This window comes from Ictalurus punctatus, chromosome 21 (genome assembly GCF_001660625.3).
Source record: "Ictalurus punctatus breed USDA103 chromosome 21, Coco_2.0, whole genome shotgun sequence".
Classification (NCBI taxonomy): Eukaryota; Metazoa; Chordata; class Actinopteri; order Siluriformes; family Ictaluridae; genus Ictalurus; species Ictalurus punctatus.
In genome coordinates, this window is record NC_030436.2 from 4797320 (window position 1) to 4817877 (window position 20558).

A 20558-nucleotide genomic window follows, 5' to 3' on the forward strand; every position below is an offset into this window, starting at 1 on the left:
AGACCCCATTAATGACTTTATTTTTAAAAAGAGCCGATGGACAAACCTAGTGGCTTTTTCAGCAGATATTAGAAACTATCCTGCACTTGATACAGCTGTCCAGGTCACATCACAACTGCTGGTTGTAAGAGTTGAGAGAGCAGGTTCAGTCCACTCATCCCCAGTGTGTAAAGCCCAAATTTCACTTGTGCAAACCAGTGTTTCCCTTTGACCAATCAGTGATCACTATTATTCTCAAAGACCAACCACTGATTGCAACTTGTTTCCTTAAAACCAATCACTGATCACCATTGTTCCCAATGACCAATCACCGATTACCATTATTCTCAGTGACCAACCATTGTTTCCCTGCAACAAATCATTAATCACCATTGTTCCCAACGACCAATCAGTGATCACCATTATTCACAATTCCTTCATGCCTATTTCTCAACTAATTATTACTACTGCTTCTATAAGAAATAAGTTCTATTTGTATTTATGCCACAGCATGGTTGAATTATTGAATTTGACTGGTCAGAAGGAGTGCATTATTTTTGCACAACAGCCCTTGGCTTGGACAGTGAGCTGTAACGTGAATGACGGGTTTATATCAGTGTGCTCATTCTACTACGGTACAGAAACATGTTTAATAATCACTGATGCAGCGATGTTTTTGTTAGGAGAGATTTATGTTACATTTATGGAAGGAGTCTAAGATGTAAGCATTTTTACAACGGTCATGGTACTTTGTAAAGTTTCCCTAGCATGGAAAAGTCTTCAGGACAGAGGAGTTTGTACTTTCCAGTTTCTCGGTAAAATGACAAGCTGCGTTGTTAAGGAGAGTGGGGAGAGAGAGAGAGAGAGAGAGAGAGAAATATGCGGATGAGGGAATGACTGTTTATAACATAAGTGATGACAGGAATTCACTTGAATCTCGGACTTTCCCCAACATTATATCTAACTACAACCCGTTAAAATGTGCTACGTGTCATTCATTCATTCATAAATGAAACATTTTTGGCAAATTTGCTGTGATCTAAGCGGAATAACACACTCCAGTATGTGCTGTTATACGAAAATAATGCACACCAAAGTGGATTATTTTCATATAACCACATGGCGGTCGTGTTTTATTCCTTACGTAATAATCTGTTATTTCTATTCTATTATTTCTATTCTATTGTATGTGTCTTCACCCTGTAATGGTTATAATGGGAAGTGTATTGGTTTGAATGGAACCTGTAATGGTCCCTGTAGGTCTCTACTGGTAATTTATTACCTTCTGTTGGTGGCATGTTATGTCTAGTGGATACCATTTAAGGACTGGTTTTAATGGTTAGTTAATGGTTTGTAATGGTATTTGTAGTGGAAACCATTAGAAATTCTTTGTTTTTTTTCCCCAGCAGGACAGGAAATCACCCTTCTTCATATAACAAGTTTTTATAAATATGCTAATTAGTCTGTGGCGTCATCCAGTGAATTGTACCGACTTTTTGAGCATGCACTGGCTACTTTTCCCTGAAAAGAGTCGGAAACACTGTTTTGTCCTTCATCATATCTTCTGTCTGTTCATATTCCACTTTCAGCACCTCGAGCAGGACTGAAGCATTTCTGATGCCAAACTGAAATTCACCCAAAAGAATGGTGATCTTAGTGTAGAGAGAGTCTTTGATGATTGACGGTTTAACGCAGTCGGACACTCCTCTCAGTCAGTAGAGCGCTGACGGTGCGGTGGAGCGCAGGAGGTTCTTCATGCCCCGCGCAGAGCGGAAACGTAACGGCAAAAGAGACGGAGTAACAGGGCGCGCGCGCTTTAACGGGCACCGCGCGGCCATGCGCCTTCGCCGCGCTCCGGATAAGTGACTCAGACTATTTTTTTTTTTTTTTTGGGTTTGTTTTTCCGGGGTACCTGAGCCGCGCGCTCACTCCGCGTCTCTGATATTTTTCCCTTCAAAATGTGCCTGAGTGAATCGGCGCCGAGGGAAAAGCGCGAGCGCAGCTCCGTGCGCGAGGCCAGCGAGCTCTTCCTGAAGCACACGACCTTTCACGGGCTCAGGCACGTCTTCCTCGGAGGCTCGTATCCGCGCCGCGCGGCTTGGCTCATCGCATTCATCGCCTCGCTCGCGCTCTTGGTCGCGTGGTCCTCTAACCGGGTGCGCTACTTGCTGTCGTCGCCCGTGCACACGAAGGCGCACGTGGTGTACGCCACGCGCCTGGTCTTCCCCGCGGTGACCATCTGCAACCGGAACCTGCTGCTGCCGCGGCGCATGAGCAAACCGGATATCTTTAGCGCGGGACGCTGGCTCGGGTTACTGGGGAAAAACCGGCAAGTGTCCGCGAGCGCAGCGGAGGCGCTGGGCGCGCGAGGGGATTCGTCTACTCCGTTCTGGGCGCTGGATTTCAGTCGCTTTCTCCCTCCGCCGCGTGAGGCGCAGCCCTCCATGAGGCAACTGCTGGACCGACTCGGGCATCAGCTCGAGGAAATGCTGCTGTACTGCCGCTTTCAGGGCGAGAGATGCGGCCCGCGTAACTTCAGCACCGTAAGTGTGTGTGTGCGCGCGCGCGCAGCTTCACGAATCTTGTTTTGTTGTTTGCGCCTTTGCCCGAGCCGCGCGCATTATCTGCAACAGTTTTTTTTGTTTTGGTTTTTTGCCAGATATACAACAAAATCCCTCAGGGTTTCATTCAAGACTGTAGCACATGTGTTCTTTCAGTATAATCAACAGAAATTGTCCATCCATCCACTTTCCGTCCCACTGATGATACACGGGGTTATAGGGGAGCCCGGAGCCTTTCCCAGGGAACTCTGGGCACAAGGCGGGTGACACCCTGGACAGGGTGTCAACCCATCGTAGATTACAATCACACGCGCACACACCATTCGCACACACTACGGACAATTTGGAAATGCCAGTCAGCCTACAGTGCTTGTTTTTGGACTGGGTGAGGAAGCCGGAGTACCCAGGGGAAACCCCAGAAGCATGCAGGGCAGAGGCGGGTGGCAAATCGGCTAACCACTAAGCCACCTTGCCAACCCACCCCCCGCCCGCCCGCCCGCCCATATATATCGTACTGTATTCAAGTAGTATTGAAACTCTATTTCGCTTAAAATATTTTCCATAAATACTTGTTCGATCTTTCATGAATGTTTAGAGATTTTTTATTTTTTTTTAAAATTACATTATTTTCTAAAACAGCGGGGACAGACCATATTTACACGTTTACATTCAACATGGACTTTTATTGTCATCCTCCTGATTCACCTCGTACTTAGAATTCAACTTTTGGGTGCTTTAAACAGAGGGTGGAATTATACATCCTTGTTCCTGGGGTGTAGTACCCTTATGTTCTGTACCTCGTATCTTCCTCATGGAAATGTGGATGTAGTGTTCAATTTATAAAAAAAAAAAGATTTAAGGTAGATAATTGGGCTGTAGTTACCCTTTAGAGTAAAGCTTTAAAGGTAGATTATATGCACAGTTCTAGGGAAACGATACACACTACAGCTGCGAAAGGTGTATGCTCGAGGGTAATACCCCAGTAGCAAGAAAAGGTAAGAGAGCATAAGGATTAGTTCAGAAGTATAAAATGAAATAAATGGTGTGACAATGCCTCCAAATTTCCTCCATACCCCAAATGGACACGCCTCTTCCTCTTTAGTTTTGTATTCTATCCAAGTAGTAATGGAAGTTCTGACCGAGAATCTTTTTCATAAAAATTCATAAATTCAAACACTTGCTAGTTACAAAGTCAAAATGTTAACGTGGATTTTGTGCAATAGCAGGGACAGACTATATTTCGAAATTTGAATTCAAAGTGTATTATTATTATTATTCACATAAGTAAATTTCCCCATACAATTACATCCTTCAAATTTTGGATGCTTGAACCAGAGGGTGGAATTATACTCACACAGAGGAAAAAAGGGATTCCAGATGTCCAAGATGTTTGCTTTCATAACATCACATTGTTCAGCTGTTCACTGAACATTGTTCATGTAAGGAATGAAACACAACAGCACATACTGAAGTGTTTTATCCTCTTATACCACAGCGATTTGCTACTGAAACCGTACAGGATTTTGCAGTTTGTTTGTGATTGTTGTAGCCAGAATGCTTGATTTTGCGGCGTCTTTTTTCAAAAATTTGCGATGCAACTTGCAGTGTTTTTTTTTGTTTTGTTTGTTTGTTTGTTTGTTTGTTTTTTCTGCCTTTTTTTTTTGTTTTTTTTTTTAAGAAAACTACATAAATTGGCAAAATTGCATGAAATTGTTTTGCACGGCCGCACGTGACTCAGAAGGCGTTGGCGTTGTAATGTCACACAACACGTCTTGGCGCAGAAGTCAGTATTTTTTTCTCTTTTTCTTAAATAGTTCAAGTGGCTTTATCATTTCAGCTATGTACAGCTGGTACAGTACACGGTGACACAAAACAACGTTCCTCCAGGACCACGGTGCTACATAAAACAACACACTAACCACATGAGACGACACAGAACTAAATAAGATCTACACGTTTTTACTTAAAGTGCACGTGCAAACGTGTGCGAACAACACAGGACAGTACAGTACTACTAAAACAGGACAATAGGCACAGTAAGTGACAGTGTAGCACCGAACAGTACACAGATCTAGTGTGGAAGTGTCTGATATAAAGGTAGTGTATTAGATAGGTGCCAAAGAGTAACAAAGTCATTTAAAAATGGTATAAATGTCAACATAGCATGCTATGACTTAATGTTCAACGGATTAGCTTATGCCAAATATGGACATAGCAGTTATTGCAGTAGCAGCGAGGTAAAGTGTATAATTGTGACAAGAAATTAAATACGATAGTGCAGTCGCAGCAAAAATGCAATAGAGTCAATGCAGGGATGTGGAAATATTGCAATGGGAGTGGGTTGGTGTTCAATTCAGAGTGTGTGTGTATTAGTCCAGTCTCTGAGTATTGAGGAGTCTGATGGCTTGGGCGAAGTAGCTGTTACACAGGCTGGCCGTGAGGGCACGAATGCTTTGGTAACTTTGTCCAGACGGAAGAAGGGTGAAGCGTGTGTGTGGGGTCGTCCATAATGCTGGTGACTTTGTGGAGGCAGTATGCGGTGTAAATGTCTAGACCCCAGTGATCTTCTCAGCTGTCCTCGCTATCCGCTGCAAGGTCTTGCGATCTGATAAGGTGCAATTTTCGAACCAGGCGGTGATGCAGCTGCTCAGGATGCTCTGAATAGTTCCTCTGTAGAATGTGGTGAGGATGAGGGGTGGGAGATGGGCTTTCGTCAGCCTTCGCAGAAATCCGAGATGCTGCTGGGCTTTCTTGGCTATGGAGCTGGTGTTGAGGGACCAGGTGAGGTTCTCCGTCAGGTGAACGCCAACGAATTTGGTGCTTTTGATGATCTCTACAGAGGAGCTGGCAACGGAGATTGGTCACTCCGTGCTCTCCTGAAGTCAGCAACGTTTTTTGTCCACATTCCGAGTCAGGTCGTTGGCTCTGCACCAGTCTGTTAGCCGCTGCACCTCCTCTCTGTATGCTGACTCGTCATTCTTGCTGATGAGACTCACCACAGTCGTGTCATGGGCAAACGTGACGATGTGATTTGAGCTGTGAGTTGCTGCACAGTCGTGAGTCAGCAGTCATGAGTGAACAGTAGTGGACTGAGCACACAGCCCTGAGGGACCCCTGTGTTCAGTGTGGTGGCGCTGGAGATGCTGTTGCCGATCCGGACTGGCTGAGGTCTCCCAGTCAGGAAGTCCAGGATCCAGTTGCAGGTAGAGGTGCTCAGGCCCAGTAGGTTCAGCTTTCCAATCAGGTGCGGAGGAATGATTGTGTTGAATGCTGAACTGAAGTCTATCCGAGCATTCGGATGTAGGTGTCCTTTTTGTCGAGGTGAGAGAGGGCCAGATGTAGGGTGGTGGTGATGGCATCATCCGTCGTCATCCAGTGATGGGGGCAGCAGGGTCTTGATGTGCCTCACGACGAGCATCTCTAAGCACTCTAATTATAAATAACATTATAGCTGTGTGTTAAATGACAATACTTTATTCAGTTTATTTTAGCCTTTAGATTACTTAGAGCATCAATTCACTGTGAATGAGTCATTACTCTGGAAACATTAACATCCATCCATGCATCCATTTTCTGTTCCGCTTATCCTACACAGGGTCAAAGGGAGCCTGGAGTCTGTCCCAGGGGACTCGTGGCACAAGGCAGGGGACACCCTGGACGAGGTGCCAAGCCATCACAGGGCACAATGGCGCACACACACAGTCACACACTACAGACAGTTTAGAGATGCAAATCAGTCAAGCTCTGTGCACACAGGCCGGAGGCGTGAATCGAGCTCCCAAATCTGGAGGTGCGAGGCAATCATGAGAACTACTAAGCCACCATGCCCCCCCCTAGAACATTAACATATTTAACATATCATTTTAAAGATTGCAGTAAGTTTCCTAAACCACATCAGCAAGAACGTGCAACACCACTGAAGAATTTTTGGATGAACTGTTCCTTTAATTCAACAGTGAAGTGTTCTTTCAGCACTGGGGGAGTTTCTTCAGCACTTTCTTTGTTAGATTGCCCAACAAGGTTGGATGATTTTCAAGTTCATCAATCTGTGTTATATAGATGGCCAGAGTACAAATTAAATGGTTATAGGAACAAATACAGAAACACTTTTCAGATCATTATAGCAAGGCTCTACAGTATGAGTGCTTTTTCCGAATTTGGTCTTGGGAGCACACATGCAAGGGCAGATTTTGACCTGTGCAGCGTGCTACACCTGAGGTAACTTTATTTCTTTGATAAACAAAAGTATATCTTGGTAAAAATGAGGTGTTTTTTTTCATACAGCACTGTTTGCTGTGCCTCTCTCTCCATTTCACAGATCAGAATTCCCACTCGGAAGCTTTTCATACAGCTAATGATGAAATCTTTTGCGTTTGCCATGACCGGAATTTTGTTAATGTAACATCCAGGCTTGTTTAACGACGTTAACGAATGTTAGAATTGTTGGTCGGAGCAGAATCAATATTTATTATAATATCATAACTGCAAAAGTGCTCATCTTGGTCATACACGGATGCATTCTCACTTGCAGTCTGCACGTGCCCAGGTTACATGGGATTTGGATCCGGATCTGGAGATGAATGAGTGACTGTGTTGAGTGGAAGACAGCAAAGTTAACACAAGCCAAGTTTCCAACCACTTTGTGTTTTTCTGTTATCGACAAAGTGGAAAGTTTGCTGTCTACCGCCTGTTTACATCCGATTGGCGTTTTCCCGATAAAATGGTGCGAGTGATGATGTATTCCTTGAAAAAACAAATTGTCGCATACGTTTTGGTGCATCGCAAAAGAAATATGCCCTTGAAACTGCCCCAAATCGTGTCCTCAAATCTCTAAAACGGAGAGAGTATTGAGACAATTCATTGGAGTTGGCCAGCTTACGGTCGTTTTAATTTCACAAATAATTGCAATTGTATGAAATATCAGAAGACATCAGAATGGAGCAGTTGCTCATCTGATAGTGCTTCAAGTAACTGCCCTTATGCGACAGAGCTCATGGGTCTGGGAGAGACCACGCAGTAGGGCGTTCTAGGAAGCTGTGGTGGAGAGACGGCACGTCTCTGGCTGAAACATTTTAGAATGTCACGGCCCACGTTATTGGTCCTGATGTTATGTCCATCGCATGTTGCCTCCACCCACTGGTTTCTAATAGTATTATTTCTGATGATAAAGAAATGAAACAATTTCCAGAGGAGGGCAGTGGTGGCTTGGTGGTTAAGGCTCTGGGTTACTGATCGGAAGTTCGGGGGTTCAAGTCCCAGCGCTGCCATTATTGGGCCCTTGAGCAAGGCCCTTAACCCTCTTTGCCCCAGGGGTTCTGTATCATGGCTGACCCTGCACTCTGACCCCAGCATCCTGACATGCATCCTGACATGCTGGGGTATTCGAAGAAAATAATTTCACTGTGCTGTAATGTATATGTGATCGATAAAGCTTGATTCATTCTAATGTTTGACACCTGCCCAAAGGAAAGTATTTTTTATTTAACCTCTTGAAAGTAAAGCCTACCATAGAACCTTGATTATTCGACTTTAGTCGTGTTGTAAATAATCAACAGATGGTCATTAGACATCGAAAGCTCGCACTGCGTACTTTAGTCAACAGTTAATGCTTAAGCAAAGATAATATTCATATTAAGTACGTCACTAAATATTGGCTACCAGTAATATGTTGATATAAAAAGTTTGTCGGTCAGACTAAAAACAGTGAAAATACAAAGCAAATTCTTTGCAGATTGTAACTTTTTACCCTCCCTGGTTGGGGTTTTTAATGCTTCAGTGCCATTTTCATTACATTTCCATTAACGGAAATATCCTGGCACTCAGTATGAATCATAGTTTTAAAGTTTTTCCCACCTCAGACCTCTCTCCCGCTCGCACCCACACGCATGCACATGCATCCCAATACTCATTTTTCATACTACATAATTCAATTATGAGATAATTCAAAAGTGTGGCGCTTTTGCATAGTTGAAACGAGATCAACTGCCTTGTGGATTGCTGGAGTCTCTGTGGGGCCTTTGCGTAGATTCTCATTTAAATTGCCTCCACATCGCACGATCGGTGCTGGGATTGTGGCTCAGTTGAGCTTGAAGGAAACATCATAATTACTGCACTGGAGCGCATGCCCCATGTTTGATTCATTTCAATTTTCATCATGTTCCCTACTAACTTTTGCAGCATTTCCCTTGATGCTATCAGGAAAAAAAAAGGTCTGCACAAATTAGAGCACCACTCTACGCAAAGTTATAAGCAGCTGTTGTAACAATTTTAGCCTGTTGTTTGAAGATTTTTTTTTTTTTGGTCCAAACTATATTCAATTACATGTATTGATTTGGGAAAACCTTTAATACAAAATAACTTACAACTTACTTCTGGTCAAATTTCTGGTCACAGAATATTAAACCTAAATATGGGATTGTTTTATAATCAGGATGATGGTGGTTTTGTGGGACATAATATACAGCGCATACCTCACCAGGAATTGTTCCTCTCTCATGGTTTCCCCATTTCTCCATAACACCCCTGTCCTATCATTGGTTTGTTACCTGACTGTGTTCACCTATTCTGTGTTGCTTCTTCATTAGATTTAGTACGTACACCCTGCCACCCAGTCCAGGGTGTCCCCCGTCTCCTGGGATAGACTCCTGACTCCCTTCGACCCTGTATGGGATAAACTGTACACAAGATGGATGGATGGGTGGACATATACCCTTCTTTTTTTTTGTTTTGCTGCAAAGCCAGTTCCAGGTGAAGATTTTGTAAGTCTCCAATGTCAACAATTTGTAACCGTTAATAAGTTTTCTTACGGTGGGCTACTGATCGGAAGGTCATGAGTTCAAACCCCATCACCACCAAGCTGTCACTTTTGGGCCCTTGAGCAAGGCTGTTAACCCTCAACTGCTCAGATGTATAAATTAGATAAATGTACATGACTCTGGATAAGGGCATCTGCCAAATGCTGTAAATGCAAACTATATATAGATTTTAAAAAAGTCGTTCATTAATAAATAAATAAAAATTGAATCATTGGAAAATTGCTGTGGTATAACAGGAACACAATGCTTTGGAACATACTGTTATGGTAAAATAATCAACTCAACTTTGTATCAGGCCATATCACCCCACCCTGCCATTGATTGGTTTCCTATCTATAAAACAGCATGTCCCCATGTTTTATTCCTTACATAAGAGTACATTTAAATGTGGATTATACAGCTTCTGTAATAATAAAATAAATACCCATTATACTGAAAGGAGAGCTGTAAAGCAGTTGCGCATTTCTGGATAATTACATCATTGATAATTCTGGTCACATGTACGTAAGATTTAGAGCATTAGATGGAAAGAATAGTGTCTTAATCAATTCATGTGGACGTCTCATGGCACAACACAAAGCTTCTTTGCGGTCACTGAGCTGTGATTCACCGCCTGCAGATGAATGCAGTTAGCACAAAGACTAAGAATGAAGTAATAGAGCTGTATGTGAAAGTTCCCTCTTAAAAAGAACTGAGACATGGAGTCCACAGGGACCAATTTATCCACTGATACGTCTCTAATTCCTTATTTCCGAAGACACTAGAGTCCTGCAGATGGCTATTACTAGGAGCTGATATCTAAAGTAGCAGAATAATTGGCACTGTATTGATTTTAAATTATTTAAAGTGCATCCCTAAGCTTTTCTGCCGTCGTGAAGGTGCGCACTGACTGGCATCATTACCCCTGTTCGGAAGGGGACATAAACTTATTGTTATTATTCATAAAACTGTATTTATCACAGTCTCAGTTTTATTTTACGGCTTAAGGCATGGTCCCTAGCCATATGTATGCAAGCTGTATCTTTTTCTGTCGCACTGTTTAAGGGTTTAATGCCCGTTTTGCTGTTTAGTGCCATTACTGTTCAGTCATTACTATCATATACCACCCTTGAGACCAAAGTGGGTATGCAGAAGGGCAAACAGGTTAAAGGAGGACAGAAAAGTACATCATATCTACGCTGGTGCTTGAAAGTTTGTGGAATTGTGTATTTCAGCATAAATATGACCTCAAACACTTTTTTTCTATTTTTCTAAAAGTACATAGAGAACCCAATTAAACAAAAATATTATACTCGGTCATGTATTTATTGAGGAAAATGATCCAATATTACATATCTGTGGGTGGGAAAAGTATGTGAACCTTTGCTTTCAGTATCTGGTGTGACCGCCTTGTGCAGCAGTAAGTGCAACTAATTTCCGGAAACTGTTGATCAGTCCTGCATATCGGCTTGGAGGAATTTTAGCCCGTTCCTAAGTACAGAACAGCTTCAACTCTGGGATGTTGGTGGGTTTCCTCACATGAACTGCTTGCTTCAGGTCCTTCCACAACATTTCTATTGAACTTTATTCTTCTTTTCCCATTCTTTGGTAGAATGATTTGTGTCCTTAGGGTCGTTGTGCTGCTGCCTGACCCACTTATTCTTGAGATTCAGATCATGGACAGATGTCCTGACATTTTCCTTTAGAATTCGCTGGTATACTTCAGAATTCATTGCTCCATCAATGATGACAAGTCGTCCTGGCCCAAACCATCATACTATGACACCACCATGTTTCACAGATGGGATACGAAGGTTATTATGCTGGAATCCACAATTTTCCTTTCTCCAAACATAACGCTTCTCATTTAAACCAAAAAGTTCTATTTTGCACTCATTCATCCACTAAACATTTTTCTATTAGCCTTCTGACTTGTCCACATGATATTTGAACTGCAGATGGACAGCAATGTTCTTTTTGGAGAGCAGTGCTTTGCTCCTTGCAGCCCTGCCATGTATACCATTGTTGTTTAGTGTTCTGCTGATGCTGGACTCATAAACATTATTAACCAATGTGAGAGGCCTTTAGTTGCTTAGACGTTACCCTGGGTTCCTTTGTGTCCTCACGGACTATTGCACGTCTTGCCCTTGGAGTGATCTTTGTAGGTTGAGCACTCCTGTAGAGGGTAACAGTGGTCTTGAATTTCCTCCATTTGTACACAATCTGTCTGACTGTGGATTGGTGGAGTCCAAACCTTTTAGAAATGTTTTTGTAATGTTTTCCAGCCTGATGAGCATCAACGACTCTTTCTGAGGTCCTCAGAAATCTCCTTTTGTTTGTGCCATGATACACTTCCACAAACGTATTGTGAAGATCAGACTCTGATAGATCCCGGTTCTTTAAATAAAACGGGGCTCTCACTCACACCTGATTGTCATCCCACTGACTGAAAACACTGTACTCTAATTTCACCTTCAAATGAACTGCTAATCCTAGAGGTTCACACACTTTTGCCACTCAGATATGTAATATTGGATCATTTTCCTCAATAATTAAATGACCAAGTATTGTAATTTTGTCTCATTTCTTTAATTGGGTCCTTTTTGTCTACTTTTAGGACTTGTTTGTGAAAATCTGATATTTTAGATAACACACTATACGAGTAAAAGTTAGTAGATGCCAGACCATTACACTCATGTGCTCGTTGAGCATCCCATTCCAGATTTAGTCCCTTATTTGCTATAATAACCTGCTACCTGCTATACTAATTTTTGTTGTTATAACCACCATTCTTCTGGGAAGGCTTTCCACAAGATTTTGGAACATATATGTGGAGGTTTTGCGCCCACTCGGCCACAAGAGCATTAGTGAGGTCGGTAAAGTCAATTAAAGGGGGCTTTTTAATGCTGTGACATTCTAGCGTGCTTCAAAACTTGTGGCAACAGTTTAGGGAAGGCCCACATATGGCTGTGAAGGACAGGTGTCCACATACTTCTGTCCATGTAGTGTATGTTTTTTTAAGTAATGTTGCCAGAGGAAGTCTGCGGTAATTATGATTAATTAGAACGGGAAAAGTGATCTTTGTATAAATCACATACTGTAGGTAGGAGTGTCTTCACAATTCTGTGAGTAATGCATACACCTCATATTAAATCCACATTTTGGCGTCTATTATAAACACTTGATGTAGTGTGCATGATCAGCAATAGGTCACATGACTAACACGTATGTATGCTATACCGTTTCTGGGAAATTGATAACCAACCTAAAGCCCCATCAGAAGCCTTTTCAAATTTGTTTTAAACTCAGACTTGGTTTCAGTTTGGTTTCAGTAGGACATGAAAAGAGAAAGCTTCTTGGAGTGTCTTTATGATAAGGAAAAAGTGCAAAAACTCATTTTCCACAGGATATGAAAGAATTTCCATAAAATTTCTACATTCTAAGTATTTATCATGTATTTTAATCAGTATTTTGTTAACGTAAGGTCTTGAATCCATGACACAGCTACAACCCTACTAGCATTGCATCTCAAATAAAGCAACACCGTTATTCTGTTCAGCAGGTAAGAGCATTATGAACGTCTTCTGAATAACAGTATTGCAACATCAAAAGCCATGATGAAACATAGGACGGTATTTCTGATGGGAAAATATAATATCGGAACACCAGTCTGTGCACCCTAGGTGATTTTATTGTAGTCAATGTGACTAGTCAGCAGTCGTTGTGGCTCAGAGCCAATTCAGTGAATTAAGAGAGAGGAGGAGGATATGGAAAGGTAGTGTGTAGAGATGGAAGTTGGCTGTTTCCCACCATCATGACATTGACAAATGAATAGCGCACCTTCCGCCTTGAGACTATCCCACCAAATTGTGGGCCGTTACATCATTGACACCTCAGTCAGAAATATCTGTGACTCCCAGCACTCCGCCAGTCAATAGTCATCGGCATCGATTTCTTCGTGACTAAACCATCACGGAGCACAACAGGGTCCCTCCGGCCATCTTTGTTCTTGTATTGATCTCCTCTCCTTAGAACCGTCTCATACCCCTCCGAGCTGAAAGAATAGAAAGAACACTGTGTTTTTCGCAGACTAGAGAAGAAATAGCACAGGAAGAAAAGGAAGAAATGAAGACAGATTTTGGACAAAGAAATAATGTTAGGCTGAACTGCGGACTATTAAATCTTTGGTACATAATCGGCGATAATAAAAATGTTATGGCTCCATAAGGCAGGAGACTTGAAATCATGTACAAAAGCCAAAAAAAAAAAATATATATATATATATATATATATATATATATATATATATATATATATATATATATATATATATATATATATATATATATATATATATATATATATATATATAAATATATAAATAATATAATATAAAAATATCTCCGACTTCACATGAACAATAGAAGTCATCTTTGAGAATAAGTGTTGCTATTATTCCATCAAGCAGAGGAGCTCAAAACTGTCCTGTCAGTGATGCGAGTGATATAACAAATATTGTCATCAGTTTCTCATGCAACATTATAATGCTCTGTATGGCTGGACAGTTTGTTTTTCTCCTTGTAAGATGTGTCTCTGCAATTTTGCTGTTATGTTTACATTAATTTGACTCCTCAATTCCAAACCAATTTAGAAGGCAGACTGAAATCCCTTTGAATTAATGCATGAAAATGATAAGAAAACAAACTAATACCAGGACAAGTGCAGGACTAAAACACTAAAAACAAAAACCAGAAAGAAAAAACAAGACGGGACACTTGCTGTTTCCGGGGGGGGGGGCGCACTGCAAAACGGGGAGGTTGAGATCACAACTAAGAAGCCTATTTTGGAATTTGATCTCACAACCTTCCAGTCACAATCACAGAATTTTTCTTCTGAAACCAAATGTAGTAGATGAGTGAAGATGCGTCCTTGGAGCTACAAAGCCTATAGGCACCAATCAGACATTAAAACCACCTGCATAATATTGGGTAGGTCCCCCTTGTGTCGCCAAATCAGCTCTGACCCGTCAAGGCATGGACTCCACAAGACCTCCGAAGGTGTGCTGTGATATCCGGCACCAAGAAATCAGCAGCAGATCCTTTAAGAAGTTGCGAGGTCGGGCCTCCTCGGATCGGACTTGTTTGTCCGGCACATCCCACAGACGCTCGTTTGGATTTAGATCTGGGGAATTTGGAGGCTGAGTCAACACCTTGAACTCTTTGTCATGTTCTTCAAACCGTTCCTGAGCAGTTTGTGCAGTGTGACAGGACGCATTATTCTGCTGAAAGAGGCCACTGCCATTAGGGAATACCGTCGCCATGAAGGGGTGTACTTGGTCTGCAAAATTTAGGCCATCCACATAATGTAAAAGAAAATTCGATTCATCAGACCAGGCCTCCTTCTTCCACCGTTCAGATGCTCACATGCCCATTGTAGGCACTTTCGGAGGTGGACTGGGGTCAGCATGGGCACTCTAACCAGTCTAAGGCAACATAGCCCTATACACAACAAGCTGTGATGCACTGTGTGTTCTGACACCTTTCTATCATAGCCAGCATGAACTTTTTCAGCATTCTGTTCTACAGTAGCACTTCTGTGGGATTGGACCAGATGGGGTTGCATTCGCTCCACATGTGTGAGCCTTGGGTATCCATGACCCTGTCATGTACACCAGTTGTCCTTGCTTGGAGCACTTTTGGTAGGTACTAACCACTGCATACCAGGAACACCCCACAAGACCTACCGTTTTGGAGATGCAATGACCCAGTCGTCTAGACATCACAATCTGGCCTTTTGTCAAAACTTTGAGAACTGACTATTCACTTGCTGCCTAACAAATCTCACCCCTTCACAGGTGCCATTGTAATGAGATAATCAATGTTATCCACATCACCTGCCAGTGATTTTTAATGTTACGGCTGATCGGTGTAGCTGACAAGTCCGCCTTAACCAAAATCTTTTCCTCAAACTGCATCTAGTTCTTCAGTGGTATAATGTAAGCTCATCGAGTGAGTCAGAAGTTTATAAATCCAAACAATTCTGTAAATTGAAGTTACGTATCAGTTCAGCCAGTGCACTTTTCCCCATTTCCCCCCTCTCTGCTATGATGTACTTGTTGGCAGTGCTACGACTTTGATAAATGATCCATTTAAAAAGAAATTGTGTCGATTTCTGAAAAAGTTTACCTAGACACACTTACATACTAGCTGTAAAACACCATGGAATAGTCTTGAAAATGTTTGGTACCACTATGCTGTTTTTCAAACCAGCAAGCCTCGAGCTTAAAGAAACATGTCTTTTGGCTACAGATGAATTATTCATTTGGAAAGCAATAGCTGTCATTTGAACAAGTAGGAAGAGTACAGCTGGCTGTATCAATCTGTGCTTGCTGGTGAGAACTATCCAATACTCAGTCTGCGAATGTTTTTATTTCTTTCCCTCCTGATTCCAGATGAAATATGCATTAATTAGGATGCTTGGTGTGTGTGATAGTGGTGCGTTGAGAGACTGCCTTTCTGTTGTATCAGGAAATTGCTTGCAGAGGTGATAACTGTGTGATTGCTATTTATTTACATATGGGGAGCATTTCAATGGCAGCCTGCAGTAAATTGACTGAAGCAAACATTCATCTGAAGTTCACGGATTATAGAAGAATAAGTTTTAACTACTGGAGGGTATTTAATTTACTAGCACGTTTATAACCTAAATCCGTCTCTGGTCACATTTTACATGTGTTACTTTGTGATAAGTGATACTGTAGCTCAGCAGTGGAAAGACTAATTGGGTAAAATAAATAAGTAAATAAATCTCGTACAAAATTTCCCCTACTTCCACTTTGTTGTCTTGGTTTTGAACTGGAGCTATGAGGCAAATGTAGCTAACAAGTAATGGAAGTTTATATGACTTGCATTTCATTTACAGTGTTACATCATTAACATTTCGTCTTCAGTTTTGTTCACATTTATGACTTAAATAAAGTTGCACTGTTTCCTAAACTAAGTCTGTGTGGCATTCGCTGACCAATTGGATGCAAGATATTAACAGAAACAAATTTAGGTCACATGATTGTCCATTACTTGTTAGGAGAAGTAGGGGAAATTTTGTACATTTGATTTTTCACCAAACTAGTCCTTCAACTTCTGAGCTACATTATCGCTCACCATAACGTGCACTGTAAACAACGTAAAGTTGACAGTTGTATGCTGTAAAGCTGCAACACTGTAAAGCTGTAATAATGGAATGCTGTACCATGGCAAAGCTGTATCACTGTTAAGCTGTACAGTTATACACTGTAAAGCTGTACATTGTAAACTGTAACGCTGTAAAGATATAACAGTGTTACAGCTTTACAGTGTTAGTTTTACAATATATAACTGTACAGCTTTACCATTTTACAACTTGACACTGTTACATCTTTAGTGTTACAGCACAACACTGTAAATATGTAACAGTGTAAAGTTACAGTTGTAAAGTGTCATGACAGAGTAAAGCTATACCAGTATGAAGACGTAACACTGTAAAACTGCAACACTGTAAAGATGTAACGGTCAGTGTGTTTACATGGACAACAATAATCCGATATTAAGACGATACTCCGATTAAGAAACTAGGATGTAAACAGCGATTTTTAATTACCTTAAGCCGATTAAAGTCGTACTCGAAGTAAACACAAATGGAATTAAGACGTGTTGAGTATTCCTGTTTTAGTCGCATTATAGACGTGCATTACAGACATGTACACACCTTAATCACACTATTAACGTCGTGTGGGAGTTTTCACCGCATTTTGTGACAGGACACGTACACACACGGCAGCGCTCAATCGTTTTACGGTAAACAAGAGAGCGCGGCTGTGTACGAAACCGCGTACTTGCCTACTATAGGCCTGTAGTAGGAGAAATACATGTACCTCAGCTACTATATAGACGGCAAGTATGCGGTTTGGGATAACACTGTACGGCTTTACAGTTGTCTGCTGTAAAACTGTAATGGTGTAAAGCTGTAACACTGTAAAACTAAAGGTGTAAAGCTGTAATAATATAAAGCTGTAACGGTGTAAAGCTGCAACACTGTAAACTACAGTATATAGCTGTAACATTGTGAAGCTGTACACTGTAAACCTGTATGGCTGCAGCACTGTGACACTAACATTATAAAGCTGTAACACTGTAAAGCAGTACAGCTATACACTGAAAAGATGCATCACTTTAACATTATAAGGCCATAAACCAGGAATAATATAATGCTATAACACTAAAGTTGTCACTTTGGGGGATGGTCATCTTGGACAACCATATTGACCAATTTCTTTGGTATCATTTATGGTCTTAATTGAATTTTTGTATTTACTGAATACTCGTACTGCAAAATCAAGAAGACAATCTCATGCCAAACATCTCTTGGCCATTAACAACACTTGGTGTCAGGGGAAATTAATTTTGAAGATTCCTTCAAAGTTTTGTTACTGACCCATCCGGATTCAAAGACTGCAAGTGCTCTCTTAATGTTCAGTTGCTGAGCTCATGTGCTAAGCTGTTTTGTATAACAGGCTTTGCCTGGTGCATAAATGCTTACGTTTACATTAGCTGAGTTGGGTCATATTCAGTCCATTTCAAAGGCCTGCTCTGTAATTCAGTGTTTTTTTTTGTTTTGTTTTTTTATCATTACACTAGAGGAGGTTAAAATGCTTATTTGAAAACATTATAAGACAGAGACCTGTTTCCCAGTGGGGTCTCGCTCGCTCGCTCGCTCGCTCGTTCTCTCTCTCTCTCTCTCTCTCTCCAACTCAAACACTGGTGTGCACAGTGTAAACCAAAGTTCAAAGAAGCTCTCCATTTTAAAGTGTGTCTCAGTTCACAAACTCTTTTTTTCACAGTACTGTTGTAATGTTTGATGTTTTATAGTTTTTCTGAGGTTTCAGATGGAACTGATGTGTCAGAATACGGGTTGTTGGTTGTTAAAAAAAAAATAAAAAATCCTTTGTGTACCATTCACTGTGCCATGTACTGACATCTGTATGCAATAACCGAGTGCCTGTTCCAGGGGCCTTAGCTGGACTGTTAATCATCTGAAGCTGAGCCTAGATTCTTCTCCATCAAAGAAAAACTTTTTAAAACACACTTCTAAATAGACTGTTTCCATGCATTTTATTTTATTTATTTTTTGCATGTGAGGCTTCAAAATGTGAAAATTAGACAAAGTTGGATTTATCCTAAAAGTTTCCTCGGGTGTTATCACTGTTAACACTGGATTAGAAGACCGATATATAAAATATAAAACTCTTTGGCTGTCTAACACAAGGCTAGTTTGGTGTTGCTAGCCAAGGGGAGGCACAGCTAAGTACATTAGCTGTCCTTATGTTATGCTCATATGATCATGTGACCTGGAATTTACACAACTTGTTTGTGAGCTAGTGTTTGGCAGAATTGAGACATGTCAGCCAATAAGACACTAGTATTTCCATGTATTTTTCTGTAAACTCTGTAAACCTTGTCCGTTCACTGACGATACAAAATTTCAACAATGCCGTCGTCTTATACTGACGTTCAGTTGCGTAGTGACGCACCACTCCAAGTGGAGAATTATTCGGGGCTAAAGTAAAAAAAAAAAATCAAATACCCAGGCAAGGTTACGCCCCTGGCCTGTCCCTTACATGTCATTTTGCCTTTCAGTTTCATATCCAGTCTGGAAAAGCAACTTTAGCGGACGAAGTGTTGTGTGATGCAAAACTAAGAATTAAATCGCTCTCATGTATTCTGAGGAAAAATATTTAAAAGCCCTATAAAGTGCTCTATGAATGAAACACTTGATTATAAGTCACGAGCTTACTGTATGTATGAGAAGATGCCATAAATAACTCGGTTCATAATGGTAAGCAGGTAATGCTAAGTGTAATTATAGCGCCATATTTGCCCTATAGAATCTGAGCTATATATCTGAGGAAAATGTGATGTTCCCAATAATGTAGTCTCAATTTCACCATCATTCAGATTCTATACAGTCTGTACAAAAGATTTAATGGCTGAACTATTAGCCTCAATCACAGGCTAGGTTATAAGAAAGGGAATGGCAGTAAGCACCGAGCTGGTTTACAAATGCATCATACAAATCTTTTGTGTAAGCGAATCCATTTTGTTATAAAGGGTTTTTTTATATACTCTAGCTTGAACTCGTATTTGATTACCATTTTTATGACCCGTCAGGCTTTACACAAGTGTGTTGATTTATGTAGTGTGCTGTTATACATTACTAATGAGCTTTTCTACTGACAAATCTATTAACATCATACCACATTGTACCATTAGTATTGTTAGCCAGGTGTTAAGCTATTTCAAACTCATTCCTATAAATCTGAGAGAAAAATAACACCACCAGATAATTATCAGATAGTCACAGTTGCATCCAAAAACACAATCTACCCTAGTTCACAATAGCGCGTTAATACCAGAGAGGGGCAAAGTTCTAAATCTTAAATCTTGCAGCGTTAAGAAAGAACACTCTCTGCGTATCAGTGTATGACTTGTGAATTTGTCTTCCTCTGTTTTGACCAGAATTTGGATTATGATTTGGAGAATACTCAGACTTGGACTCGAATGACAAAGGGTTCCTGTTTTTACAGACACAACTGTTTTGCTTCATGGGTTTTTTTTTTTGTTTGTTTTTTTTTATTATTATTATTATATTAATTTTAAAGTGTCCCTAAAATGGATTTTTCTATATGGACAAGTGTTCTCCATCACAAGGTCACCAGCCCCGAAATGAACACGTTACCACAGCAACTCGACCCAATCATGTTTGCCCTCGTCTGTTCATTGTATCTCGGAGACAATTGTCGCTCTTCATGGCTGGTTGAGGCACTCGTACACTCAACCACTCAGATGCTCAAGTCATTAAAGGATTAGAGTCATGTTTATAGCCTCTCAGGAATGATGATCTTAAATTGCAAGAGGAGAAATGGTATAAACATTGGCTTTTTATCTCTTAGACAAACTTATTATACAATCTCTGTTCTAAGTAATTTGGACCAAAGGTTTCATATTACTAAAAGAAGAATAAATGAGTTTCACTAACGAAGACTCCCAGTCAGTGTAGCCAATTCAATCATTTTGAAAGTTACTGTGCTTTCCAAAAGAATTTATAAGGCATGGGGGGACTATATAATTCAGGAGGTTTATATTAATTAGACTGTAGTAATTTTTGTGTAAGGTTTACAGTCCCCTCTGAC

General features: G+C 40.9%; 1 protein-coding gene across 5 annotated transcripts in view; it reads left to right on the top strand.

Moving 5' to 3' along the window:
* The window catches only part of asic1b (acid-sensing (proton-gated) ion channel 1b), a 349820-nt gene that overhangs the window by 268438 nt on the left and 60824 nt on the right, over nt 1-20558 (top strand). Inside the window, exon 1 of one of the 5 annotated variants that reach the window (XM_017451113.3) lies at nt 1669-2522. The exons of the other annotated variants lie outside the window; for them this stretch is intronic. Coding sequence (XP_017306602.1) covers nt 1938-2522 — 585 coding nt within the window. The 5' untranslated portion in view covers nt 1669-1937. Of the gene's footprint in view, nt 1-1668; nt 2523-20558 lie in introns of those variants that run through there. 5 annotated transcript variants of the gene reach the window in all.